The sequence below is a fragment of the Phasianus colchicus genome, chromosome 16 (genome assembly GCF_987193195.1).
Source record: "Phasianus colchicus chromosome 16, bPhaCol1.hap1.1, whole genome shotgun sequence".
NCBI lineage: Eukaryota > Metazoa > Chordata > Aves > Galliformes > Phasianidae > Phasianus > Phasianus colchicus.
In genome coordinates this window covers 11,266,514-11,293,979 of record NC_143451.1, presented here as the reverse complement: position 1 = coordinate 11,293,979, position 27,466 = coordinate 11,266,514, and the positions used below count along the sequence as shown (strand labels likewise).

The 27,466-nt window shown below is 41.5% G+C and overlaps 1 protein-coding gene across 4 annotated transcripts in view; it reads left to right on the top strand.

The window, feature by feature from the left end:
- EPN2 (epsin 2) overlaps positions 1–26,234 on the top strand; it is a 40,272-nt gene extending 14,038 nt beyond the window's left edge. For 3 of the 4 annotated variants that reach the window (XM_031606588.2, XM_031606589.2, XM_031606590.2), the window contains 8 exons: positions 3,747–4,517; positions 12,907–13,031; positions 14,430–14,522; positions 14,787–14,946; positions 17,465–17,638; positions 19,233–19,325; positions 20,283–20,498; positions 21,970–26,234. In XM_031606588.2, the coding sequence (XP_031462448.1) occupies positions 3,923–4,517; positions 12,907–13,031; positions 14,430–14,522; positions 14,787–14,946; positions 17,465–17,638; positions 19,233–19,325; positions 20,283–20,498; positions 21,970–22,307 (1,794 nt within the window). In that variant the 5' untranslated portion in view covers positions 3,747–3,922 and the 3' untranslated portion in view covers positions 22,308–26,234. The remainder of the gene's footprint in view (positions 1–3,746; positions 4,518–12,906; positions 13,032–14,429; positions 14,523–14,786; positions 14,947–17,464; positions 17,639–19,232; positions 19,326–20,282; positions 20,499–21,969) is intronic. The other variant, XM_031606591.2, reaches the window with a different exon arrangement.
- Positions 26,235–27,466: the final 1,232 nt, after the last annotated feature.

Here is a 27,466-nt window from a genome sequence, read left to right as displayed (position 1 = left end):
CAGGTGATTTGAGTCTTTCCTTTGCCATAGATAGTTGCTGGCTGATGGTTATGGCTGGGGATGTGTCTGTGGGCAGACTTTGTGCTCTGTGCAGGTGTGGGGTGAGTTTCTGTCTGGGGGAACTCTTCCTTACTCAGCATCTGGCAGCGCTTCCCTTCCAGCCTGGTGAGCAGCATTCCCCAACCCCTGGAGTCTCAGATGTACCCTAATATTCAACTTCCCAAGGATTGCCTCTGTCACTTCACCCCGATAGCAAGGAGAGCAGATCTCGGAGTCTGTGTGTGCTCAGATCTCAGAAATCGTGCTGTGTGCTGCCCACAGAGCTGCTATGGACCTGGTCCTGGGCACTGCCAGAGCTCTTGGAGTGTTTGGTGCTGGACAGCAAAAGCTCTTTGCTTAACTGCAGTGTGAGTCCAAGGCTGAAAGCTTGTGGTTATCTTTCTATATGTAAAGGGAAATCTTCTGATGTAAATGTAGATGTCTGTAGTGACTGCCTGAAAATTGCAAGATGATTCAATTAGTGACTTGGAAAAAACATAACTTTTGATGCATAAATTAGATAAGATGTTCACTGTAGTTCACAGTAATTTTTTTAATGCAGATTTCTGACAACCTTCTTATGTTTACTGTAATTTTTCACCATTTTTCTTACCCACGTGATGTGAAGGGCTTTCCATCGATCTCCAGTCCATACCTAACTGGGCTGTGTACATATTTACCTCCAGGCTCGAAGGGAAGGGCATTTATCAGTGGAGACAAACCCTGGTTTGAGTTTTGCATTCCTGAGATCTGAGTGGATTCTGCTGAAAGTCTGCATATAGGTGGGTTCGTATGGCTGCTTCTTTGAACTGAGTTTATTAAGGACTTTGTGGCTTGGCCTCAGTTCTGCATTAGTCTCGGCAAATTAAATATGGTTTCCTTCATTTAGTGAGTTTGATCTCTGAGAGAGCTATAGAGAAGTTCAGTCAGGAATTCCCTCTGTCTGAACATTGTGTCTAAAAAAGCACCATGAGAATTCATTGGGATTATTTGTGTAATGAAATTATTGGCATAGGGAAAAGGAAATTAAGTATTGCCCTCCAGATTACCCTCAACAGCACAAGGAAGCTTCACTTAGTTGTCTACAGAAATGTATATTTCCTTTTCTATCACAGAGGGCCCAGCGTGGCAGGGTTTGAAAGGCTCACCTGAGCTGAGCAAGCCAAGAACCCCCTCTTCCCTCTGTGTGACCTTCTAAAGAAACATTCTGAAGCTGATGGTGCTTTTCCTGTTGTTGCCAGGGGACAGTGGCTACAACCAACTGCTCTTGCTTTCTGCTGTCCTTGCAATGCTGGTTTTAAGCGTGCAAACACAGATTTGTGCTGAAGTTGCAAGTGCATTGTGCTTCCTGGTGGTTTGTTGTGGGATGTGGATTCACTGAGGTCTCTGAAACAGTCCAAGCTTTCTGTGCAAGAATGTGATTGCGCATTAAAAGTGGTTTCTCACTTCTGTGCAGTGGGGATGTTGGGCTCTTTCTGATCTCTTTGCCGGTAAGATGGGCTGTTGGGTGTTCCAGGATCTGTAATAGTGTCAAACACTTCCTTTTTGTGATGCAGAAGCAGATAGTGAAAGCGTCAGAGTTCTCAGTGAGGCTCACTGCTCCTGATAAATAGTCTTGAATGTTACAACTACAACGTGGAGGGGGAGGAAAAACAACAGAAAAAAACAAATGTCCTATTTCCACTCCCATCACCTTCTGCATTTTTAATAGAATAAAATGAAGTTCATTAACAAGGAACTCTGTGAACCATGACTTGTGTTCCCATCGCTGCCCTCGCCTTATAGCAAACCACAAATACTTTTCCTCTGTGGAGCTGCTGGATTTGCACAGCTGTGTTGTGATTGGGATTATTTGGTTCTGCATAGGTCACTCCAAAAGTAAGGCTTCCTATTTATTTCCATGGAAACTACAACAGATACAAAGAGTACAGCAGCACTATTTGGTAGAGTGAATTCTCAGCTGCAGAGTGGTATTTTTCAACGTAATTTAATGGAATATTGGTGGGAAGGATCAACTTCTACTGTCATAGCACCACTATCTGCCTCTAATGTGGCTCAACGTAATAAAATAGGAGGCATTACTTTTGGAGCATCCCTACTGCTTATTCCATTGGCCAGAGTTGGTTATTTAGGGCTGATGTTTCCGTGCAGTGTAAAATTTACCTTTCCATATATCATGTGTGATATTGAAGGGATGTGTTCAATATCTGTGAAACTAGAAGATGTAATGAAACATGCTTTTCTTTCTCTCTCCGGTGGAGGCAGATGGAGCTGAGGCACTTGGTTGCATAGTGCACTTCAAAGCCACACAAGGGAGCTTTCAGGAGGACAGGCCAACCAGCAGAGTCGGGTAGTGACTTCTGACATGCAGCTGTGAGCACATGGGAACGTTTCTGCAGGACCATGCTGAGGCTCTGGGAATGCCCCAGGAGGGGATGGACCTTTCCTTCCCATCACTGTAATTGGGCAGCACAATGGAGTTGTTCTGCCATAGCTGAACTGAGTTGTTTTATAGGGAGGATATATAGCTTCATGCTGAAGAAGTCATTATAGGGCTGCCTGCTGTCCGAGCTGACGCTTAATTCTGCTTTCATTTTAAAAGGCATGATAAGAATTTGAAGAATGGTAACAGTGTTAGGAAGGAAGTCTGTGCTTTGCTTCTTTCCCATGTTGTTTGTAAGCAAGCCATTTCCTTCTTTTGGGCGTGTGGAGAAATGTTGTTAGAGGACATCTTAAGAATGCAATCTCTATTAATGTGTCAAATACTGTTACAGAACCAATGCTTAGTGTTCAAGCAACTCGTGTATGCTGCAGCAAAATCTACCATTTTGCTCGGGTAACATATTCTAAAGCTTAATAGGCCACTGTTTACTTGAAACAATGACACTAAAAAGATAACTGAAGCAGGTTTCCAGCTCCAGAGCTTGTCCTTGGGTTTTCTTGCTGGTCATTTTGGTTTTACATTTCCATTTTCATATAATTAAAAATTCTTCTGTGCCATGTGAAAGACATGCAGAGCAGAAATTGAGAGTCTGGCGACTGCTGTTAGATGCACAAAGGAAATGCATTTGGAAAAAAAAAAAAACATTCCCCTGTAATCTGCTTAGCACTAAAGGTCACCTTGAGCTGAGTGCATCGTTCTGTGCTCCTCCCTGGGCCTCGAGCAAACACAGAGCACAGTTCAGGCTCTGCCCTGACCCCAGTGCTCTCTGCATTTGTCTGGGGCCTCGGAAATTGCTTGGTTAACTCGCAGGAAATTCTCTTGTTCTCTCAGCACAAGATTACTGCAGCAATGGGAGCAGACTGCAACTGTCAGCTCTAATGTAATTTCCCATAAACTCTGGAAGCAAATATTGTATTTCCTGTAATTAAAAATTCTAGGCAGTTCTAGTTTCTTGGACTTTGGTTCCCTTTTCAAATCTTGCATTTGCATCAGAACGGTGATTTGTTTGCTTTCGTGTCGTACAGCAGCTCAGATGTTATTGAGCTTCAATATTGTTTTACAGTGTAACTTTGCAGTAGTTACTCTACCCCTTCTTCTTGAGGTGGGAAGAGGAAGTTGTTAACAAAATGCGATGCTCTGAAGAAATTTGGGAAGAAAATTCATCACTCTTAACAAAATTTCTCAAAAGTATATCTGGTTTGCTTTTCAAGTAGGAATAATTGAAGACGCAACTAATTGTGCTTTGTTTTCTTTTCTTGCTTAGGTCATGATTTTCATTTTCTCGTGTCATTTTCTTGAAGAGAGGAAATGATTGTAGTGGAACTTCTTACAGATAAGCCACAGATACGGATTCGTCGTAGTTCAGAAACGTTCATAGAAGAGCAGATATAGCCCTTTTTTTGTGTTCCAGCGTCTGTCTTATTAAAAAGGGAAATAAAAATGACGACTTCGTCTATTAGGCGGCAGATGAAGAACATTGTGAACAATTACTCGGAGGCCGAAATCAAAGTCCGGGAAGCGACCTCCAACGACCCATGGGGTCCCTCAAGTTCACTGATGACTGAAATAGCAGATCTGACCTACAACGTTGTGGCCTTCTCTGAAATTATGAGCATGATCTGGAAGCGACTCAATGACCACGGCAAGAACTGGCGACACGTGTACAAGGCCCTTACTCTGTTAGATTACCTGATTAAAACTGGTTCTGAGAGAGTGGCGCAGCAGTGTAAAGAGAATATTTTTGCTATCCAAACCTTGAAAGATTTCCAGTATATTGATCGAGATGGTAAAGACCAGGGCATCAATGTAAGGGAGAAATCCAAGCAGCTTGTGTCTCTGCTGAAGGATGACGAGCGACTGAAGACAGAGAGGGCCCAGGCACTGAAGACCAAAGAACGCATGGCTCAGGTGGCCACCGGGGTGGGCAGCAACCAGATCACCTTCGGTCGGGGCTCCAGTCAGCCCAACTTGTCCACCAGCTACTCGGAGCAGGAGTATGGCAAGTCTGGAGGCTCCCCAGCATCCTACCATGGCTGTAAGTAGAAGCAAACACGTGTAAAACTTTCTTCTTTTTTTATTTTTTCTTTTGAGATATTTTCTATTCTGATTTGCCATTAGAAGTGAGAGTAGAAGTGTTAAGGTGCTGATTGCAAGGGGCTGTTTGCAAGAGCTGGATCTTTGAAGGCCTGCTCTGTGACACTGAGGTCTCTTTGGTTGGGTTTTTGTTCTGGAGAGGATGGGTGTGTTGATAAAACTCAATTTAAAAAGCAGTTGTTTACTGTCAGTTCCCAAGCAAAGCATTGTAGGGCTCCTTTTGTGAACACGTTCCAGTGTTTGATGTGAGAGGTCCTCAATCCCAGGAGGGAGATGGTTAATTGATTTTTTTTTTCCCTATATTTAAAAGAATTACTTGACTTTTTTTGTGCTTTTTTTTCCTTCCCTTTTAAATTTAATTGGAAAAAAGTTAGGAATACCAAGTTTGTCTCACATCATTTTGCTAGGAGGTTCACGATGCTGCTGTTCTATTTTTGCAAGAGTATTGGAACTGAACTTCCTTTATTGCTTTTCTTGCTTGCTCAGCTGTTCGAAGAGTAGTAACACTTTGAATGTGTCAGTATTTTGATATTTATACAATCAACATTTGGCGTGCAAGTATCAGTACAAAATACTGTATTTTATTCTTAAAATAAATAAGTAAAACAACCAGAAAAGTATAGTGATGTGGGAAGAATGGATTCTTTATACCAGTGCTTGGGGGAACTCCCTGTGATGTTAGGAAGAGGCCTGAGTTGGCACTAAATCCTTCTTAATATAAGTAATGATCTGATGAAAGCTGCTTTGGCTGAAATGTCAGTGGTTGTGGTCTAATTCTGAAGGAAAACCTTTTCTTAAATGAATGCTTATAATGTGTGGGGGGCTGTAACAGAGCCAGTGTGGTGAATCGATAGAGCACCAGTTTTAAGAATCTCCAGTTTGTCCTGTCCTGCATCCCAAAGTGCTGCTCAAGTTATAAGTATGGGAACAGTGTCAGTACCTCTGTTGTGTATGGGTGGGTTTTGGGGAAGGCTGTAGGAAGCTGGCAGGACAAATCAAGCTAGGATGAAGAATATCTCAGTCTCATAAAGGCTGTAGAGAAAAAACAGAAAAAGGTATTGTTTTTCCAAAAGGAAATGCTTTCAGGACCCAGGGTTATAAGCAAAAAGCTTGTGAAGACATCCAGGCATGACATTTTCTATTTTTGTCTCTTATTTTAACAACGGAATAACAGATATTTCAGGTTTTCTTTTGTGTTTTTTTTAAAGGAGACATATTTCTGTCACTGCCATAACACTTAATGTAGACCTCAGATCTCATTTATCGACCTTAAAAAATTATCCCTAATTAAGGAGATAGCTTGGAATATTGTTGTTTTTAACATCTGCTGAAGGACTGAACAAACAGCCACCAAGGTACACTGAGCACACCTCTGGTTTGTCCCACACTGCTATTTCTTCACAGCTCATACTTTAACACGCAACCAGTGTCTGTCATGCTGAGTGCTGCCAGAGGCTCCCAGCTATTTCTCATAGCAAGGATTGAGCAATGCAGGGTGTGTTTCTGAGTTGTTATTCCTTGGACATTTGAGGAATTTTGATGGGGGACTAGATGTCAGGAAGCAAGTTTGGTCGTTCTTTCAGTACCGAGCATGAGGTTACTGGATGTTCTCATTTCCTACGTGTTGGTTTGCTGTGTATCTCTATTTAAAAGATTCCTGTTGAGGTAATGATTTCTTAACCATTTTTCCCTCTTCCTTCGTAAGCCACATACCTAAGACAAGCTTGAGATTTCTAAAGCTTCTTCCCCCCCCGTAGATTCTTCCTCTGTTACAGACTGTCCTGTATAGAGGCATCTAGATTTAATTGTAATGTCTTTCCCAGTAGCATGAGATCTGCTTCTTAGAAAATGTACACTAATTCTTGCTAAAGATATGGCATGTTTGATTAGTATTTCAATGCAAATAAAGTTGGGGAAAGTCTGTAACAGCCCTTCTATCAGCATGGGTAAGTGAAATATTTCATCAAGTTTTCTTGGTGTTAGCAGATCTTACTTTCATTCCTGGCTAGGCACAATGGATGGGGATTGCAGATTTTGAGAGATTTTAGCTGAATGCCTTTTCCTTGTTTAAAGACATTGTGCTTGACTGCAAACATTTCCCAGTTTTCAGAACTTTTTTGCAGAAGAAATCTGAGCAGTCTGAAAGTGCTTCATAGCTTTTGCAAGACAGAGCACAGGGAGAACAAGTAACTTCCCATGGATAATCTCTCAAGTTTCAGCAGGAGGGATGTTTCCTCTCCTGTCAGTTACTAAGTGGGTAACACTGGGGAGGTCAGTGCACCATTTTTCATTCGATTTCTTCAGGATGTTGGAGTAGCTCAGCTGCACAGCATTGACTAAATATTGCAATACCCAAACTACTGTTCTTCAGCTCCTCAAGCATGTGTGCAGGCTTGTGTCTACTGTGCATACATGACTTGATTTTTATATTTGACGTTGAGCTCGAGAGTTTTGTTTTGTTCTGGTAGGATTTTTCCAAATTATCCTTTCTGGAAAAATAGAAACAGCACTGATAGCCTATGTAGGATGAGGGAATTACAGATAGAGAAAGATCTCTGGAGTGATTTACCATTGTCCCTTACTGCTGCAAGCAAGGCACATTGGTGGATAGGGACATTTTCCCCTTTTCTTTGCAGATATATTCATCTGACTTCCAGCAGTCAGCTAGAAAAAGTGAGAAATGCAGTGGAGAAGAATGGTAGATTTTATTAAAATCCTTTCCCCTCACAGCTTTGCCTTAATGTCTTTGTTGGCCCTGAGTATCTCTGTGCTGTAAAGCTTGTCTTATTCTGGGAATACGTTATGGCCTATGATGATTACTATTGATGTAGTCATCAACAAAAAAAACTGTTAATACTTTTATAGTCAGTCTTGTGATGTGTAAATAGAAGCCATGAGAGATGCTTTGCAGCTACAAGCTCCAAAGCCCCATCCTCCTGACCTCTGTGTTTCCAGCAGTATGTGATGCGTTGAGGCCAGATGCTAACTTTAGTTTACAGGCTACTGATGTTCAGGTTAGAAACAATGAAATGTCCCATTACAAAATACATAAAAGTTATTCAGATTTTTTTTAGAAAGTAAGTAAATAATATAGATTTGCATGAAATCTGGTGGCAGATGTTTTGTTTCTAGTTAAGAGAATATGGTTGTGCAGTGCTGAAACTAACCAGGCTGGGAGTGGGAGGAATATAAGGGTAATATTTGAGATGTTTGGGATCAGCAGTGCCCCACCCCTAATCTGGCTTTGTGTCTATCTATTGTCATTCTGCAAGACATTTGTCACCCAGCTTTGAGAACTTCAGATTGTTTCTAGCCTTGTTCCATCTGTGGCTGCCAACAATCACTTAAATAGGATTCTGGTTCTTTATATAGAGCTTTAAGTCTCCTGCTCTCAGTCAAGGCCTTCATTGAGTAACTCTCTTTTTTGGGTGCTCTTTAAGCAGAGGCTCACTGCAGGGATGTCACTGGAGCCACCAGCATGACAGAAGCAGAGCCCACATTTTTCATTTAAAGGATCCCCATAAAACACCAGTCCTTCCCTATACTGCTTTGTGTTTTAAAGTCAAGTTTATAGAAGCCCTGCTTTCTTAAGAGGTTCTGACCTGCCAGGCCTGACCCAGGAGCTGTGTTAGTTCAGGCAGTACGCGTTCTTTCCTCAGCCCATCTGCTGACTTGGTTTGGGTTGCAGCTAGAAGTGCTGGTGAGCACAGCTGGTGTACATTCTGGTGTCCTGATCTCACACAAATGTGGCACAGTCAGAGCAGTGCAGCGTGCCCAGCGACCTGATTTCACAGGAGCGTTCTGCCCGGAGGTAGGCTGCTTGGCTGGGAGTTCAGATTCATTACACAGCTGGCCTGATTGATACAGGAGTGATGGAAGATGGACTGAAAAAGGCTTTTATGGACCTTTTGAAATGCCAAGACTGTTAACCTTGAGTATAAAGATACTGGGAGCAATCTTCCTACCTGAAATGATGTGTTTTAATATTTCCAGCAATTATTCACATTAGGTTGACTCATTCTTCAAAAGCAGGTTTGTGAAGCATCAGCAAGTTTGTGCTCACTCAGCTGTTGCAGCTTTTGTCTCCCTTTTTTCTCTGGAGCAAAAAATAATTCAGAAGTAACTAATTCAGGTGTGAAATGACAACATTCAGAACGCTCTGTTTTCAGTTTCCTTACAATCCGCAGGTTGGAATACATCTCCATTGAATCAAGGAACATCTGGCATAGCATCCAGCAATGAATCTGGATGAACTGTAGGGGTAACATCCGTAGTTTGAGGTGTTGCAGTAAGACTGGTACACTCCTCTGTGTGTTCTGTCAGGCATCACTTGACAACTTGATTTAATCCTCTGATTACAGTTGTGTTTTCTTGGTGCTCTGAGTAAAGGTGGGAGGTGGCATTGGTGTAACCAGGCTTTTGTACTTAAACTCATCTAAATAAATATAGTTATTCTGTTAAGATGAGTGTAGTGATCATCTGAGAGAAAAATTACTCTATAAAATAAACCTTAAGGATTTTTTCAGCGTTAAGTAAAATTTCCAAGTGCTCTGTCTCCTTCAGTACAGGTGGAAATCATGCAATAATCTGACCAGCTCCCCCTTGTCACATCAGTTGGGGCTGTTAATTCCCATCCTGTATCAGTTTTCCATGGGAATCTGGCTGGCATAGTTCCACCCAGAACAAGCAGTTTGCACGTGGCATTTCATAATTTGAGAGGTGAAGCTCTCTTTTTCCAGTCATTGTGGGGCTTCTTCACGTGGTGCAGAGTGACAATGAGAAACTAACAACCAAGCTTCTGGATAAAGATACGCAGTGTCATTTTTTATACTGGGACTGATTTTATCACTAATGAAGGCAGTGGCTCTGCTTTCTAGCTGTGTACTATACGTATTAACTCATTACTTAACTGAACCTTTGGGCATCTTCAGAGGGCTTTTAATGTAGCCAAGATGAAGTACGTTGCCAGTAAATACGTACAGAAGATGTCACAGCCTGTGTAGGAGACAGATGGTGCAGCAGAATCCTACTTTAGTGATTAACTGAGGTTGGAAATTACTTCCCCATGCTGTGTTCCCCTTGTAGCTGTTGCTGAGCAGCTGAGAGGAGCTCGGACCTCCAAATTCTCACAGCAGCACCAAAGTGGGACTTAGCAGGTCAGAATTGATCTATTGAGTCCCATCTGACATAAGCATCTGAGTTAACTGTCATGTGCTGGGGGATAAGGGAGTCTTTGTGTGGCAGTGATTCTGTCACTAAGGCAATAACCTTTATTCCAGCTCCTTGCAAGGAAGACGTGAAAGCAGGATGTGGTGGGCACTGAAAGGCAGTTGTGGTGCTGAGCAACTTGGGAAGTGATGCTGCTGGGTGAAGCATGCCATATGACTGCCAAGAGCAGTGTGCTCAATGCCCTTTAATCCTTTTTTCAAAAAATCCCATGCTGTCTGCTATTTAATGTAGATAACTTTACAACTACTGCTCACCTTTTAATGTAAAATGACAATGTTCTAATGATGTTTGCTTTTTTTTTTTTTAATGTGAGGCTAAAGGAAGAGTTTGTTGACTTAAGGAATCCATTTCATATGCTTGTAAAGTCATTCTACCATCAGCTGCTTATTTGTTGTGGAATATAATTATGTCAGCAGAGATGAAAAACTCCTGTGCAGAGTGCCCAGGAAACCACCTTCTGCCCCAGCACTGTGTTGCAGAAGCCAAAGGGACCTTCCTGACCTGCTGCAGCTGCCATCTGCTTCCCAGTGCTGTGTCCCTTTTGTGTGTGTATCCCACTCAGCTTTGAAATCAGTTAGGAATCTTCCTTTCTGTAGTTCCTGCTGGAAAACTGCTTCTTGGAGGTGACCCAATTCCATTTGCGTCTGAAGTTTATTTCTGGTTATTTTATATCATTGCTTCTTGCCCCTTGATCTTAAATGACTTTCTGTGCTCCCTAGTATTGGCAAACATGATGTATTTAGCAACTGTAATCTGCTCAATCTTTTTGCAAAGATAAGCATATAAAACATTCTCCGTGCTCAGAGGGGAAGCATCTTTGCAGCATTCTGTTACGAAACCATCAGTCTAGGATTTGTATGACTGGAATTGCATTTGGTATGTTAGATTACTTCTGGGTAATGCTTTGCAGTGGTGCTAATGCTGATGACAGCTGCGTTAAGCTCATGGCTGGCGGTTAGCGGGTGGCTTGGCACTAAACAAAGTTCTGTATACCCCCATCACTTCACAGTGATGCCACCAGTTTGCAGAAGATTGTCACCGATGTGTTTTTCTTTTTGCATATCATCACATTTCCGTTCTTCCCTTCTCAGGCATCAGATTTCTTATATTCTGGTTCTTCCCTCTCGTGTGACACTGTTTCTGAGTATTATCTTGGTGCTTTCCCATAATCTCCTATATTTTGTTGGTTACATAATTATCCTTTAGGTTGGGCTTATAGCTGTTTGCTGAAAAAGTGTTGGGAACCTTCCTTGGGTATAGGTGGCTCTGATGCCAACTCCTCTGCAGCTGCTCTGTGCCCAGTGCTGCTTCTTGCAATGACCTCTAACAGCACTGTCCCATATAGCATCAGCCACATAGGTTACCCACTGCTTTTTTTCCCTCTCGATTAAATAAAACAACTGAATGTGGAAAGCTCTCAGTTCTTCTGTCATATGCTGCCTTCGGTTACCTCCCATTGAGTTTTATCCTCTCCTGTTTTTATTTCTCTTTATTTTTGTGTTTGAGAATACTTGGACTTTGCAAACGTTTTAAGGCCATCCTTTCTCATGCTGTCAGATATCCTGTTCTCTAATGTTCTTTTTATTCCTTCTTACTCTTTAATATTCCAAATAACATATAGGAGAGCCAGTTTGTGACTGCTGGAGCAAAATGGGCTTGCAAAGCTGGCTAAATTTAGATACTTTATATGAGAAAGAGTTTGAAAAGTCATGGAATTGAAGTATGAGTAACACCTTCACCAGGGAGCTTGTCTGGTTCGCTTGGAAGCAGCAGGACCAGAACAGCTTGGAGGAATTGAGTTTTCGGTGATAAATTTTTCCCTTCAGGAGCAGAATAGGGTGGGATGGACATTGAGTGCAGCTTTCCAGATGCCCATGGGGTGAGAGAAGAGTGGTCACTTCTTATCTAGTGGTGTTTAGTGGTGGTCTAAAGCTTAGGGGGAATGCTGGGAGGATTGAAGTAGTGGCTGAAAAAGTGATTTTATAATTACAGTTGGGCAATTTCATTTTTATTTCCCCAGCCAGCCTACTGTGAAGGAACCTGATTTCTATGATCTTGACATCCTAGTTTAAAAATATAGTTCTGATTTGTTGAATATTAATGTATATTTCAGAAAATTGTAATTACCATTCTGCCATTAAATACATACATCCTTGCTAAAATAAAATAAAATATCTGGGTGCTAGAAAATTATCTGGGTGAGTATGCAAGTTGTTTAATTACTGTATAGTGATAAACCTGTTAGAGCTATCCCATTAGGATGGGGGTTCTGCATGCTGCTGTCATGAAAATAGCAGCACAAGATAGTTTTATGTATTGAGAAATTCTGTTTTAGATGCCAAACCTGATGGTTTTGGGGGGATGGGGAGGGCTTACCAGCTAGTTGTTAGCTAACAGCCTGCACCCAAGGGCAGACAGGCCAACAAGAAGAAATAAACAGTACCCCCTGACCTATATAAGACACTTTTTTTTTTAAGCAAAGAATGATAAAATATTTTTGTAAATTTTGAGCCTGAAAGGCTGGTTTGTTTGTCTCAGAGCCTGCTTCTTAGCAGTTAAGAATAGTTCTTTATCTTTTCCATTTAAGACCGTATTATTTTACAGAGAAGTAGGCGGTATCCAGCTTTACCCTGATACTGGCCAACTCCCAGCAAATTCTTACTGATATCAGAAGATGCAAGAAACACCAAGAAATGGTCCTTGAAGAATCTGTTTTGTACCTCCAGCTAATGACTCTCCCCCCAAGCCTTGTGCTGCTGGGGGTCTCGGCCTTCCTCACGGTCAGCTTGCTGATATGGTGATCCTGCAGTCTCGCTGGCACAAAAAGCCTTTGTTTCCCAGCAACATTTTTCTTTTAAAGCTACTGAACTGCCTTGTGGATTTCTCCCTTCTCAATTTCTCTGGCTGTCAGCCGAGTGCTGAGGGCTCGGTGCTGGAAGCAGCCCTGTCCCCTCCATTGCCTGGTGCTGCCTGCGGTGTTGCCACCATTGAATCTTGGAGAATGATGCATGAACATGGGGTGAATATGGAGTGAAGATATCAGACCTCTTCCACCTTTTTAGTATTTAGCATGTAAAATTTGCTGCTTTGTCTTCCAACAGCAACATCCCCTCGAGTTTCCTCTGAGCTGGAGCAGGCCAGGCCCCAGACCAGTGGGGAAGAGGAGCTGCAGCTGCAGTTGGCGCTGGCCATGAGCCGGGAGGTGGCGGAGCAGGTCAGTGCCCGTGTAGGTTTCCCACGTGTTCATCTTTTCATAGTTACAACTACATGCCTCTCTTTGCAATGGCAGCTTGGCTTTGCTCCAGGTGGAATAGGGGGAGAGGAGGAGGAAAAAGAGAAAAAAAAAAAGAAAAAAAAAAAGGCCGTTTTGGAAGGTGTTGCTCTTTCATTCTTTTTGTTTTCTTATTGTTCTTTTAAATCTCTCTTTCAAAGTAGCTATGGCCTTCGTGCTGTTGAGACTAGTGGAAGATGGCAGTCGCTTTGCAAGAAGACTTTGTTGTGTGGGAAGATGTTAATCATCACACTGCTGAAGGTGTTTTCAGTTAGGAAGAACTGAAAACATGACTAGTCCTGAAAGCCTTCATTTAATGGGGCCAGCATATGAAATGCCAGTGAATTCTGATTATAATGAATTTTTGAATGATCTGTTAATTCGGTAAGATCTGTCTGGAACAGAAGGGTGATCTAACACAGAGCTAGAATATATAAATAACTTATTCTAAAATAATGTAGCTCCTAAACTATCTCTCTTGTTACATTATTTTAATAAGTCTCATGAGGTTCATTCTGAATTTGGAGTAAATGCTGTAATTGTGGGTAAAGTTTATTGCACGTTAATATAGAATGAAGCTGTTGAATCTCAGCTCTGAGTGGAAATTCACATCTGCCATGCTGAGTGTCCGTAATACTTCTAAATGCTTCCTGAAACAAGTGTAGTATGCTGCTATATGTTCACATCAGGATCCCTGTGCTTTGAAAAGGAAGCTATCACCCTGTAGACTTTGTTACTAAGCAGTGAAGTTAAAGAAAGTACGAATCAGAATACCTCAGTTGAAATAGCTTAAAAAGTGTGAGGGAAATGCTAGTTGTGGAGTAAGTCAACTTCTGAAAGACCAAGTGAAAGCAAAGCAAATATATTTGCAATAGTTGAATCTACCACCGATTTGGTAGTTGACAGATGTTAAAAACCTACAAAATATGGAATTGGCTAGATTAATTCACTTGGATTTCTTTGTAGATATATCAGTTGCATCAGCTGCAGAGAGATGCTGACAAAAGACAGCAAAAGTAGACTTTAAATCACTACACCCTTCAATGCTGATTTGAATGTGAACATTTCATTTATAGCTTTCCCATTAGGAGTAAAACAACACAAGGCTAGGTTTCAAGCAGCAAAACGGACGTTGTAGTGGCAGCACTTAACGCTGCTGGTGTGGGGTCAGGTTGCTCCTGAGCTTTGAGAGTCACAGGAGCTCTGTTCTCCTGCTGGGTTGCAGATGAGGTACAGGCAGTGAGGCCGGTGGTGCTGCGCAGGCTGTCCTGGCAGCGGGGCCGCACGCCGGAGGGAGCAGGCAGCACAGTCTAGGCTCATGGTCTATATCAACAGTGTTGATTTCCTTTGCAGGAGGAGCGCCTCAGACGCGGAGATGATCTGAGATTACAGATGGCTCTGGAGGAGAGTCGCAGAGACACAATTAAAATTCCCAAAAAGAAGGAGGTAGTGCCTTCAACTAAGAAATTCCTGGTTACGCTGCCAAAAGCTGAAATACAGTAACACAAAAATAGCTTAATACTGAGCATTTTTATGCTTTTGGGATTGCTTTGTTGTATAGCTTAAAACTTCTTCCACGTGGGTTAAATTTCAAAGTACTGGTCAATGCAGGTGTGTAAAAGGAGAAAAAAAAATTGCTTCTTCGCTCATGGGTTTTTACTTCAGGTTGGTAATGCTCTTGATTAAAGCTCAGATTGTTCCTGCCCTCAGCATACTACTCTTCTGGACCTAATGGATGCCCTGCCCTCATCGGCACCGGCCCCACAGAAAACAGAGCCCTGGGGACCTCCTGCTGCTGTTGCAAACCAAACCGATCCCTGGGGAGGATCCACAGTTGCAGCTACTGCCTCTGACCCATGGCAATCATTTGGTAAGAATGAGCTCTGCCAGAAAGAACATTTATCTTAAAAGTGCTCGCCTTTTAATGTTGAACTTTTCCAGGTTTCTCAGTAGCAGTGCACAATGTCATGCTTGATAACAGCAGTGGATTAGACCATTTTGGTTGCTTCCTGGACTCCAGAATTAACATTCCTCTTAACTCATTTTCAGGCAAAAACAAATGCAAGTTGCAATCCTTTCCATCTTTGTTAAGCAGCTGAGATTTTGTGTGCTCATTTTGAATCCTAAGAAAGGGGAGAAGAGTGAAGCTTTTGTCTTCTATTTGTGCAGCAAAAACAGCTCGTCTCACCCTGGGGAGATGCTCATGCTTTGGCTCCTAGTTGTGTCCAGTGTCATTCTTGCCAGCATTTAATATAGTATAGTGCTTAAGCAGGATGCTCTGGCTAGGAAGGCTGTAGCTCTGAATTGCCAAATCTTGCTCCTAGGGAAATGGGGTGTGTATACCATCAGAATGAAATGGACTAAACTGTTTGAATTTTTTTACTTATTATACTAAAGAAAAATTGAAGTGACTCTTAAATAGTCTCAATGTCTCACAAGCTTTTTGATACTAAATTTGTGGAATTTCTTTCTGAAGGGAAAGATCCAGTGTTTCTCATGTTAAAGGGCAGTAATTCCAGTTTTTGCATGTTTGCTGTGTATGTACTTGTTTTGCTGCCTCTGCAGTCTGCCCAAGGATTTATTCCTTTGCTTTGGAAGGCTGATGGTTCCTCACAGCAGATGTTAAACTCTGTGGAATCACAGTTGAATCTATTTCTTGGTTGGCTTTGGATTTCTATTGTGGGGGACGGGCAACAACTCTGCATGTTCTTGTGCAGGAGGAGAAGACTAGCAGCTTAGTTCTGTCAGTTCTGCTTCAGACTGGTGTTTCCAGAAGCTGTGCTATAATATGCTGCAGAGTTGTTTGTGTGAGGAGTCAGTGCTTCCCTCCGCAGTCATGATGACAGTTTTGAAGTTTAATACTGAAGTGCATTTGTTTTTCTCATGGTGGCATTAAGGGCACCCACATAGCTGCCAGGACAGCTGCAGCTCATTGTTAAAGTGCAATTTGTGACTCCATTGGTGGAAAAACTGCAAGTGCAAAATTAGAACAAGTCTAAGTTTTGGGCGCCGATGTAATGGAAATTCAGTTTAATTTTGCATGATTAAAATCCAAACAAAACCCACCTCCCTCCAGTCTTGCAGTCAATATATCACCCTCTGACAAGATTTTCCTTGCATCAGTTGCAGCTGTAGCATTTCCTCTCAGTGGCTCCCGACTTTATTAACGCCATATAACAACCCCTTGTTCCAGCCTGCTGGTTGCTTGGCTCCCAAGGGCAGTCGTGGAGATGTGAGATTTATGAATTTGACTACTAATAAAAGAGTGACTCATTAAACAGTATTTCTCAAATCCTGCTTGTGCTTTGGCATTTCAGCAGAGATAATGGAAGCTAAGGGAAGGTATCTTCCTGAGTGCTCTCATTTTGTAAGCTCTCTTTATGAAGGAAGAGACTTTTTTGAAAGCTTCCGTTTATGGGAAGCTCTGTCATTAGCATTTCTTGTGTGGCATCGCTTGTAACTCAGCACTGAGGGCAGATAAAGGAAACCTAAGTACTGGAGTGGGAATAGTTAGATTTATTTGGAGTATTTCCTGATTTGAAGCTGCAGCAAGGCTGTGCCACCTGTTGATGAAACAAAGACCAATATTGCGAATTCGATTTTGTACTGTGTGTGCAGTGCAGAGTTGTGATACAAAGGGGTGGGGAGTTGTATGTACTTTTAATATATAAAGCAGTGTTAGTTGTGATTTGAAATCCACAAGGTGGTTAAAGGCATCAGCTGTGTGCTGCACAGGTAATTCTGTTCTTCTCGTGGACTGTACAGTTGTTTGTAGTAATTAAACTATGTTTAATTCATTTAATTGGACGGTGTCTGAATTTCACTGGGAAAGGAAATGAATATTCATCTACTAAAAGAAAGCACGACCAGCTAGAGAAGCTGATAATATTTTTGTAAAGTAACAGCTTTGTGGAAAAGAATCCGACAACTGTGCTGTCTGCATCTTGCAGATCTCTTTATTCGAGTCTTAATGTTATATATTTCGTATCTTTCACAAAGGCTTTTTAGAAACCTTCTGTGTATGAGTTCGTAAGTACCCCCTGTGTTGTAGATTGCTGCAAGTCAGATATTCTCTGTTGAGATGGCAGGTTCTGCAGAAAAAGCGTATTTGTTTTCTTGTTGGAACTGCAGGTCTTTTAAAATTCAGTTTCAAATGGGAGCTTAGTATTATTCATCTGTCTCCCACAGAATTTATTTTGCTTATTTCTTCTGCATGTGTAACATAGATGCTGAGACTTGGTTGGTGTTCCTAATCTTGAATTGCTTCACCTTTTTGTGTTTAGCATTAGTAGGCAATAATAGCTCATAAATGAGAGTTTGATCTCCTAGGAAAGCTTTCCAAAGCGAACCTGCACTGACTTGTGTTGCTACTGGCTTTTTTTTTGCAGGTGCCAAACCAGCTGCTTCTGTTGACCCATGGGCAGCACCAGCAGGATCTGCAACTCAGTCTCTGTCCAAAAATGTTGACCCATGGGCTCCTGCTCAGCCATCTTCTACTGCAGCAAAATCTTCGGTGGATCCTTGGGGACCAGCACCTGCAAACAAACCCCTCTCTACTTCTGGTGAGCAACTGTTTCATTGCATGTGTGTTTTATTTGGGTAAAAAAGTGAAATCAGAATTACTTTTTATTTCTTGTATTGCATAGTTAAATAATGTGCTGAACAACTTGCAGTGTTGTTCTTTGGAATAAACAGGAGTTACTATAGCTAGCAGCAAAAAGAACTTCAGATATGATTAACTTGAAGCTCTGAGTTTGTGCTGCTGCTTTCTTAGTGCTCTCTTACATTCCTCTATTAGTATGTGTGGATGCATGCCGAGCTGTTACGACTGCTGCTGCCGTTGCATTTTTAAATGAGTTTTATTTTTAATTAGACAAGGACTTAATTTCTGGAAATGAATGTTGCTATAATTTTACCTTTCACCATGATAAATAGCTGTGCAGATGGATGTCTCTGCTGACATAGATTGACAGGTTAAGCATCTTCACATGCTGAGATTTTTAGAGGTGCAATTAAGGTTTGTTGCTTCAGACTGAGGGTGTTGAATCTGTTCCTAAACTGTTGCACAGCAAGATCAAGAAGGTGCTGATATAATTGTCTGTTCATGCTCTGTAACTAATGCAGCCTTGGTGAGTCTTAGTACCTGGAATTTCCATATTGGCACCGTGGCTAAATACATCTGAAATGCATTTTCTGCCAGTCATTCATCCCAGTGCTTAATCACCAAAGGAGTCACAAAGCGGATATTGTGAAAAGTTGTCTAACATACTTTTGCCTTGGCTAAGAAATATAAGTGGATCATTATGGGATTGTTTAGCTGTAGTGATCTTTCTTTTTAAGTGTTTCTATTATGTAGAATCTTGTTCTCTTGTTGGTTTTTGTTTTTGTTGTCTTTTTGTGTTGTTTACAGAGCTGAGATCTGTACCCATGTTTGCTTGAAATGTGTTGGAGGTTAAAACTAACTTAAAAATGAAAAATCATTCTGGTGAATGCAAAAAGAGAAAGCAAACGTCAAAGCTTTTCAGTAGTGTGATTGCAGTTCATTTAGGTGTGGCTTTTATTCCCCATTTTGAGGCAAGGGTGTGTCTACATTTTGAAGATGTTTTGTTTCTTTTGTTGCAAGTGATTGCTGAGTTTTAGTTTCAGCTAACACAGCCTTACCATCTCTAGGTGGTACTGATAACTTTTACTATTGCATTCCTCCTCCTTTTGAGTAAAATCTGAAGTTATAGTGACACTACATTGGTGTTCAGAAGCATATTCAGAAGTGTATTTTTCTTGATTAACACACTCCAGAGTTCGGGCTTTGAAATCATTGCTATCTCTTCTTCCACAGCAATCATTGCCTGCCTGGGCCTCTCTAAGTGCAGACATGCAAAAAAAACCCAGCATGCTAAGGTGTGCATTACATTGTGATTAAAAACACATTGCTATGAATCATTCAGCTGATAATGTGAGGAGAATTCAGTGCCATTATCCTTCTCCTTCATCCTTCATAAGAGTAGGAGCTCTCTGGCTGCTCTGAACTGCTGCCCTGGGACCCGACAGAGTGGCTTCCTGGTAACATGAGTGGTTAGAAATTGCTTTTGGTAGGATCGGATGTGTGATGCAATCAAAGATCTGCTAATGACAGAGCTCTCTTGCTGTTTTGAACAGGAAGTACATCTTTTGACCTCTTCAGTAATTTGAATGGTACAGTTAAAGATGATTTTTCTGAATTCGACACACTTCGAACTTCCAAAAAGCCAGGTATGGATTAAATCCTTACACGCAGACAATTTGGGTATAGACTCAACAACAGTGTTTCTTCCTGAATTTTATGTAAAAAAGTGAAACCCCATTGCCTTTCACATAAGCAAAGATTAAATCTGGTGATAATGCATCTATAAGGACTTGTTAACGTTTTGGGCTGTGTGTGAGCTCATGGAGAGTTGGCTTCTGGCCTTGTGAGCCACAGAACTTTATTCTGCAACCTTTTGCTGGGTCAGCCCAGAAATTTGCTTGGCTTCTGTATTCGTGGCATCTAACATGTTTGGAATATGGCTTATATGGTCGAACAGAACTGTATTGACTAAATTTCTCAGATATATAAGTTAGTTACATATAGTGTGTGATGATGGTAGGAAAATGAGGAAATATGCTTCTATGAATGCTTTAGGGTGGTTTTTTGTTTTTTTGTTTTTTTTTTTTAATGCTGTTATTTGATAGTTACTGAGTTAAAACTGCCAGATCTTAGCATGTGCATGCTTTGATAATATGTACTATAAAGAAGATTCTGACTGAAGTGCTGGTGACTGAGTCAAAACTAGGATGGGCTTCTTCAACACGAGGAGAAAACATGAGCAAAATCTGGTTACGAAGGGTACAGTAGTAGGATGCTGCAGGGGCAGAAGTGGAAGCTCTTGAGTGTTTTCTCCTTGAAAATTCCTAGTTGCAACATAGTTGCAGGAATATTCACCAGGGCAAATTGGGCAGGGTATTCTGAAGAGCACTGCAACTCTTACTGTAGCTTCTTCATACTATCCTAAATAACAGTTAAAGTGTATCTGCTTGCATAGGAAGGGTGTTGTGCATATTTGAACGTTTAAAGGTGACCTATATGAATGTTAGATTTTAAAATATTTCCCTTGTCAGAGACTTCAGGGTTTTCTTTGCTTGATTATGTTATCAATGAGATAAGTGTTGTTTATCTTTATGTTGTTACAGCTGAATCAGGTTCCACTTTGCCATCCCAGCATAGCGGTACCACAAGTCCTGATCTCTTTGATTCCCAACACTCAAGCATGACATCAGGCAAACAGAGCGCAGCTCGGAAAACCCCCGAGTCTTTTTTGGGCCCCAATGCTGCTCTGGTGAACCTGGATTCACTGGTGTCTAAGCCACCGCAACCTGTAACTTCGCTGAATCCATTCTTGGCACCAGGTCTGTTTCTGCACATTCCTTCAGTTATTTTATTTTATCTTTCCTATAGGAAAACTCTGCATAACTCATTCCCATTTGGTTTAATGTAAGCCATTTTTGGCTTGTTTTTCTTGATTGTTTCAGCCAATAGATCATGATTGGGAGCAGAAGGGTGGGACAGCATGCTTTCTAGGCGTGCTGCTGTTGAAAGCCTAGAATTTCTACCTCTGTGCCTGCAGCTGATCTGTTGGGCTAGCTTTGTTCAAGCTGGCTTTCTTCCACTTTTGCACTTGCTCTCTTAAAAGCATTTGAGTTAGAGGAAGACTTTTGGTTATTAAAAATGTCTGAGCTAAAACTGACTGATTGTCAGAACAGGTAAGACATGAACATGTGCCACCAAAGAATCTGCTGGGAGAGTGGTAGGTGGTAGATTCTTGTGGCAAGCCCTTTTCCTACTGATGCTCAACTGATTAGTATCTCTGACTCCAACTTAGGTTCCAAGAATATTCTGATGAGCTCCTGGTTAGGCTGCTGATGTTAGGCTGTCTGTAGGCTAGCATGGTAACCCAGTTTTGATCAAAATACACTCTCAGTGTTACCCTGTTGTTAAGTGAACCTTTACTTTGAGTGAACTCAGAAGGTGGCAGTAAACGTTTGGAGGATGTATATATTTTTAAAAGCTACTCATATGCACTGAAATTTCTGTGTGACACCAGTGTGGTGAAATACCTTAAAATGGTATTTCAGTATCTATTTTCTTCACTTTTCTGGCAGGAAAAAAAAAAAGACAGTTTGTAAAACTTCTTGAGTAAAGAAAAAGGCAGCAATTCTGAGGAACTTGGCAGTGCTTAACCAGAACAAATCTCTGTATCTGCCATTACCAGTTACTAAAAAGTTTGTGAGGGGTCACTGGGCCATCCAAATAACACTGTGCATATACGGTAAAAGGAATTTGTAGCATTGGCAGGAGCCCAAAAAACCTCAAATGCTGGGAAAGTCATTCTCTGCTTTTTCTAGCACCGCTGTAATTCGGAAACAACTTGTTTACTTTATGAATTCTTGTCAAAGCTCAGTGCCAGAAACATGTACAGTTTCTAAATGGAGTTAACTGGAAGAGATGCTGAAGATCTGCAGTAGCTAGATTGCAGAAAGGGAGTAGAAATAGCCTTTTAAAAGCAAATTTTAAAGTGTTTTTTTAATTAAATAATCTCATAGGTAGTCGTGTTTAACGTTATTGATTTAGAACTTGTTACTTCTGTTACCGTCATCAAAAGTGGAAACAGTTGGTCAGTAAATGAACATTCTGTGGTGTAGATGGGCTGAATGAAACAGACTGTGTTTGTGCACCAGCCTGCTGAGTGGCATCGCTGAGTGATTTGGGATTGGGAGCATGTCTAAAAGGTGCATTCTTTGCTGGAAAAGGTGATCTCCACAACCTCAGCATTTATGGAGGTGCGATCTTCTTTCCTCTTCCCCCTTCTCTCAAAACTAGGTGCAGCTACAGCACCAACTCCAATCAACCCCTTCCAAGTGAATCAGCCTCAGCCACTCACTCTAAATCAGATGAGAGCAAGTCCTGTGATGGGAACCAGTCCTTCTTTCAGTGCTGTGCCACCAATAAGCATGGAGCCAATACCTCTGTCTTCCATGGCCCCAGTGCCTGTGGGAATGGCACCAATACCAGCTATGGGCACTGTGGCATCCATAACAAGGATGGGCCAGGGGATGAACGTGAGCATTGCAGGATCAATGACCCAACCTCTTCACAGTACAGGAATCCCACCGTCAGCATCCCAGTCTACAAATACAACTAACCCTTTTCTCCTATAAAGACCCAATTAAAGGAACTTTCTTTTCATAGTGTTTCCAGGCTGAAGTCTTTACAGCGAAACAAACGTGGCCTGTGTGGACTGAATGGTGTGTAAGAGACTTGGAAGTAGATTTGCAGTTTACAGTTATGATCTTTGAAGAGTTGTCTCTACTTACCAGTTAATCTAAATCTAGTCTTTGCTACAGATGGTACCTTACTTTGGCTTGTTGAGCATTATGTGAAATGTTCAGACTTTTCACCAAAGTTAGATTCTGCCCATTTTGTTACTTTGTTAATCATTTCAATACACTTTCTAGGGAGAACCTGCCATTTTAAACTCCGTTGGCTGTTTTGTAGATGTCAGATGATGTGCTGGATCCTGAAATTACTATTTACCTGCATCTGTCACTTCCTATGCCCATATGATAGACCTGAGATTCAGAGTGCTAGTGAATGTTTTGCACATAACTGTACACAGTTCTAGACTGTTGGTTCACCCATAGTCCTTACTCTTAGAAGAGAATGATTCGGAGGGCCCAGGTGGCTGGTTTTTATGCATTAAACATTGCAACACAAAATCGCACTGCTTTGGTATCAGAGGTCTGACTGAGAAAGCAAGCTTGTCTCAAAAGGAAAAAGCAGACAAAAAAACCCAAGAACATTCGCAAGTTGTCAAGTATAACGTGTGCTGTTGTATGCAGTGTTGAATTTGTACACTACTCTAAGGACTCCTGAGGAACTCTCTGTGAGTGGCATGCTGCACTCGTGCTGAGTGAGTGTCCTGCTCTGTGCTTGTCCAGTACCAGCTTCATTTGGAAGTTATGTGTATTTTGTTTTTATTTGACTTACAATGTGAGTTGAAAGAAAAAAAAGAAATACAGTGGGACAACTTTGAATTCAGTTTCACCGTGGCAAGCTTTAAAACTAATTCAGGCTTAACCTTGCTATATGCAGTTACTCTTGTATACTTTTGCACATATTTTGTTTAGTACAGTTTCATATTTGAGTTTGCAGAGTTACCTGATAGTCCTTTTTTTGCTAATTTTTATAATGTGGTTCTTATTTAACTGTCTGGTTTTGATAGATTTATCAAGTCTGGCTGAAAAATTAAGATATTGGCAAATGTCATTTTTATGGTTTTAATGCCCTCTTATTTATGGTTTTAGCTCTTCGTTTCTGTAAAGAGAGTTTAAAAGGGAAGATTAACACTAAAATATTTTACTTTTAAATGAAGTATTCATAATGCAGTTCAAAACAAATTCTCGTGACTAATTATTTTTAGATGAATTGAATTTGAACATAACGTGATTTAAGACTACATTAAAATGAACAAACACTAAAGTCTCCTTTCCCTTGGTTTGTTCCTGTTTTCCGATGACCAGAACGGACAGACGTGTAGCCTTCACAAAGATCAGCAGGGAGGCTGTTGTTTTTTATTTCTTCTTAAGATGTTTAAAGTTCTAATGTACAAACACAGCTCATTAATTGTATGGACTAATTTTTTCTTAATGAAAGGTGCGCTCCATATTAATAACTGGTTGCATTTACTCACTGTAAGCTGAACTATACATTTTAACTTGCATGTCTGGACTCATCAGCACTAAACCACACTCAGGTTTCAGCCCGTGTCTCTGGTGCAGACCTGGCTGCTCAGAGTGGCAGTGCTCTGAGCTCTGCTTTCGCAAGCAATGCAAACATGTGCAGAGAGTGTGGAAGGGACGTCCCAGTGCTTGCTCCTGCCTCGAGGGCATCTCCGAATGAACTGATGCATCTTGGTGGCCTTTCCCTAGTCAGGAGGACAAAAAAAGCTGGAAGAGATTGCCAGTTTCATGTCTTGGTGTAGTGATGCTGAGTGGGACAGTCCTAGGGTGCTGCAGAGGGAAGGGCTGGCTGCTGGTTGTATCTTGTGGTGGGCAGGGAGGCTGAAAGACTATCAAATCTAGGGTACAATCACAGAGTTTAGCTGTGTAGGTCAGTGTAGCTCTATTAGTAGATGGAATGCTAAGTGTGTGGATGTTTCTATGCAGATTGTTCTATCCTCTTGATACTAATGAATTTGCAAGTAGGATTCAGAATATTCATCTGCTCTTGTTTTCATAGAAGAGGAAAAAGAATGACTGTCCACACCCAGTATGTCTTTTTAAAAAACAAAACGAAAAACATTCATGTTGCCTTTCAGAATAAGGAAAAAATACTTTACTTTTTTGTTGTTGCTGAAGTTATTGAAAAGTTTAGACCAGGAAGGGTGTGATTCTTGCAGATGGGGGGGAAGTGCTTTCCAATTGATCTGTGGCAAGATTTATCTCTCATTATTTTTCCAGTTTAGTTTTATCAACAGTGAAATTGAGATGACTTGATGTTTTTTTCCCTTGGTCAGTCACTTGAATGCATTTGTGACAGCTAGATGGGGCATTATCTATTCAGCCAAGCAGTTCTAATCACAGCCTCTCATTTAACACTAGGTAACTGTTTTCTGAGGCCAGATGGGGTTGGTAGTATTTAAAATTATAAATTCATCTGTAGTTCAGAATAATGATCTGTCACCATGAATTGATCTGAATGCGACGCTGGTCTGGTGGGGAGCCCTGGCTTAATGAAACTGCTGAATGGCAAATTGCTGCTTTCACCGAGCCACTTCTGCAAGAGCTGCATCGCTTTCCCATTGCGCAGAGATGCACATCACAGCAGTCTGTGGCAAGGCAACATGGAGCAGTGGCTCAGGGCTCTGCCCTGCTGACATCCCAGCCTGGAGCCGTGACTCTGCCCCTGCCTTGCTGAAGCTTCAAGCTGTGTCCAGAAGGGTGAATCCATTTCCTGATAATTTATCTGCTCCTCAGAATACTCCTTCTTCCTCCCCGCCTCCACCTCTTCCTGCATGGGGGATGTATGTGCATCTGATCATGTCTGCTCTGGCCTGTTTCTCCAAATGCATTTCCCTCTTCCCCTTCTTCTCACTTGCAGATATTAAAAGTGCTTTTGATTTTTTTTTTTTTTTTAAATGTTAGTATCCCAGAATAGCCTTACTGGTCAAATTGACCAAAGATAAAGTGTTAATTATTTTGTAAAAAGAAAAAAAAAAAAATCTTGGCATAATTTTAAACCCAAAATAAGCTCAGTTTATTTATTCAGTTTTATACTATATAGAAACTAAACTACATTGAGGGGACAGGGAAGGAAAACTGTGGTGGGTTGTGGTGTTTACAGTCTTTTTGAAGTCCCGTAGCTAAGACAACTATTGTTATCCATCTTCCCTTTTGCTGTTACAGTTTCTAATGTGTACTGTATGTATTAATATTGCACAGATTGTGGAGAAATATATGGTTTATTTTTCACAGCAGAATCTCACAAGACTCACTTCCTTTACAAGTGTTACAATTTAAATATTTACCAAACTGTTTTCATAATACTGGGAGCCGGCTGCTTTTTATGAATTTGTGCTGACTATTGACATTATTTACTGTATAAATAATTTATCATTTGTACTATTGTATCATAATGTCTGTATCTTTGTGTCATTTTTCCCGAGCGATGTCACGAATGTGATATTTAATAATGCCATCAGAACAGTGGAAAGACGAGGGGTTTGTAGGTGACTGGTCAGAATTAAAATTGTATTGCTTATATTCCAGATGTGTTGCTTTTTCCAGACTCTGCGTAGTGTTTGTATCCTGTTCCAAACTGCCATGCTTGATTTAGTTTTCAAGGAAGTTGATGGGTTGGTCGAGATGATGAAGGTTTGTGCTTGAAAGTCCAAGGCTCTAGGAGAAGTCTGATGGTTATTGAGTGATGCTTCTTGTATATTGTCAATGTGATTCCTTTGATGAATTCATGGCTTTCCTGGGGCAAGCCTGCTCTTGCTATGAGAAAGGAGGGTTTCTTACAGACCACTTAATTCAGAATCAGTTGAGACCTTACTAACTCAATAAAAATGGAAGACTTGTGTTGCAGGTGACTGAATTGCTTCTTTAAACCACATCACCGTTCAAACAGCATTTTTGGAGGAACAATATGCTACTTTCCCTGCAGAGGCTTCAGTATTAATGTTGAGACAGAAGGCTGGGGAGAACTTTACTTGTGAAGCTAGTCACTTGTGGAATAAGGGTTGGGGGAGCTGTGACAGAACTGACTTCTGGAGCCTTTGCCTCCTGCCTTCAAACAAAAGGTTCAGCCTTGCCCTTCCTGCAGCCATGGCTCTGCGCCTTCAATGGAGCTGCGCTGTGCTGGGCAGCAGTGAGCTTGCCTCCAGCTGGGAGGTGATTTCTGCTTCTAATTTGGGATCGTTTAAATGGAAGGTACTTCATTATCAGGCTATTTCAAGAGCTGCCTCTCCAGAGCTCCCCCAGTTTTCCTGTAGCTGTACTTCGCTGCCAATCAGACTTATCAGCAATCAAATAATTTCTAGTGCTGAAACTGCAGTGGTGCTAGAAACCTGGCAGCTGGTGAGGCAGGCGTGGAAAGAAGCATCAGGTCTGTGAGCGATTCTGTTTTGGATTTGTGGCACAGAACTGTGGGTGTTTCACAAACCCACTGCTTCTGTAGCGCTCCAGTTTCCCTGGAGAGTAAGTTTGCCTCTGGTCAGGTCTTTAATTCATTTTGCTTCTGTTTGGGGGCCTGGAAGGAAGAGAGAGAAACTTCTGTTGCCACAAACGACAACCATAACACCTTTTGTTTTTTGTAGCTCTCATTTTTCCAGACGGATGTTCTGTGTCTCATGTTCTGCTCCTATGCAGAACAGTTCCTCTCTGTGCGATATTGTTGCTCCTCTGGCCATTCTCTTCTGAGTGATCAGTGCTGCTTCACTGTTCTTTCTCTGGCCTCTTGAAATTGTATGTATTTTGGAAGTAGTGCTGCTTGCTACAGGAAAGATTTTGGAAAGGTTTGAAATGGAAACTTTTGTGGTGACTTTATAAAACTCGAGCTGAATAGTGCAGCCTGTTGTGAGCCAAAGGGACTGTTGGAGGAGGGCAGAGCTGATAATGCTGCTGGGAGAGATTGTGGCTGTGCCTGTGCTTCCTCTGACCTTGGGCAGGCTGCCTTCTCCCTGCCACAGGCTTCCTCTTCCTCTTCTGTGAATCAGGGTGGTATTTGCCTGCTTTTGGGGAGGAAGAGGGCTATCTGGATGAAGTATTGTCTAGAGGCTTGCCCTGCCAGCAGTGCCAAGTATTTCTGCTGAGTGTGT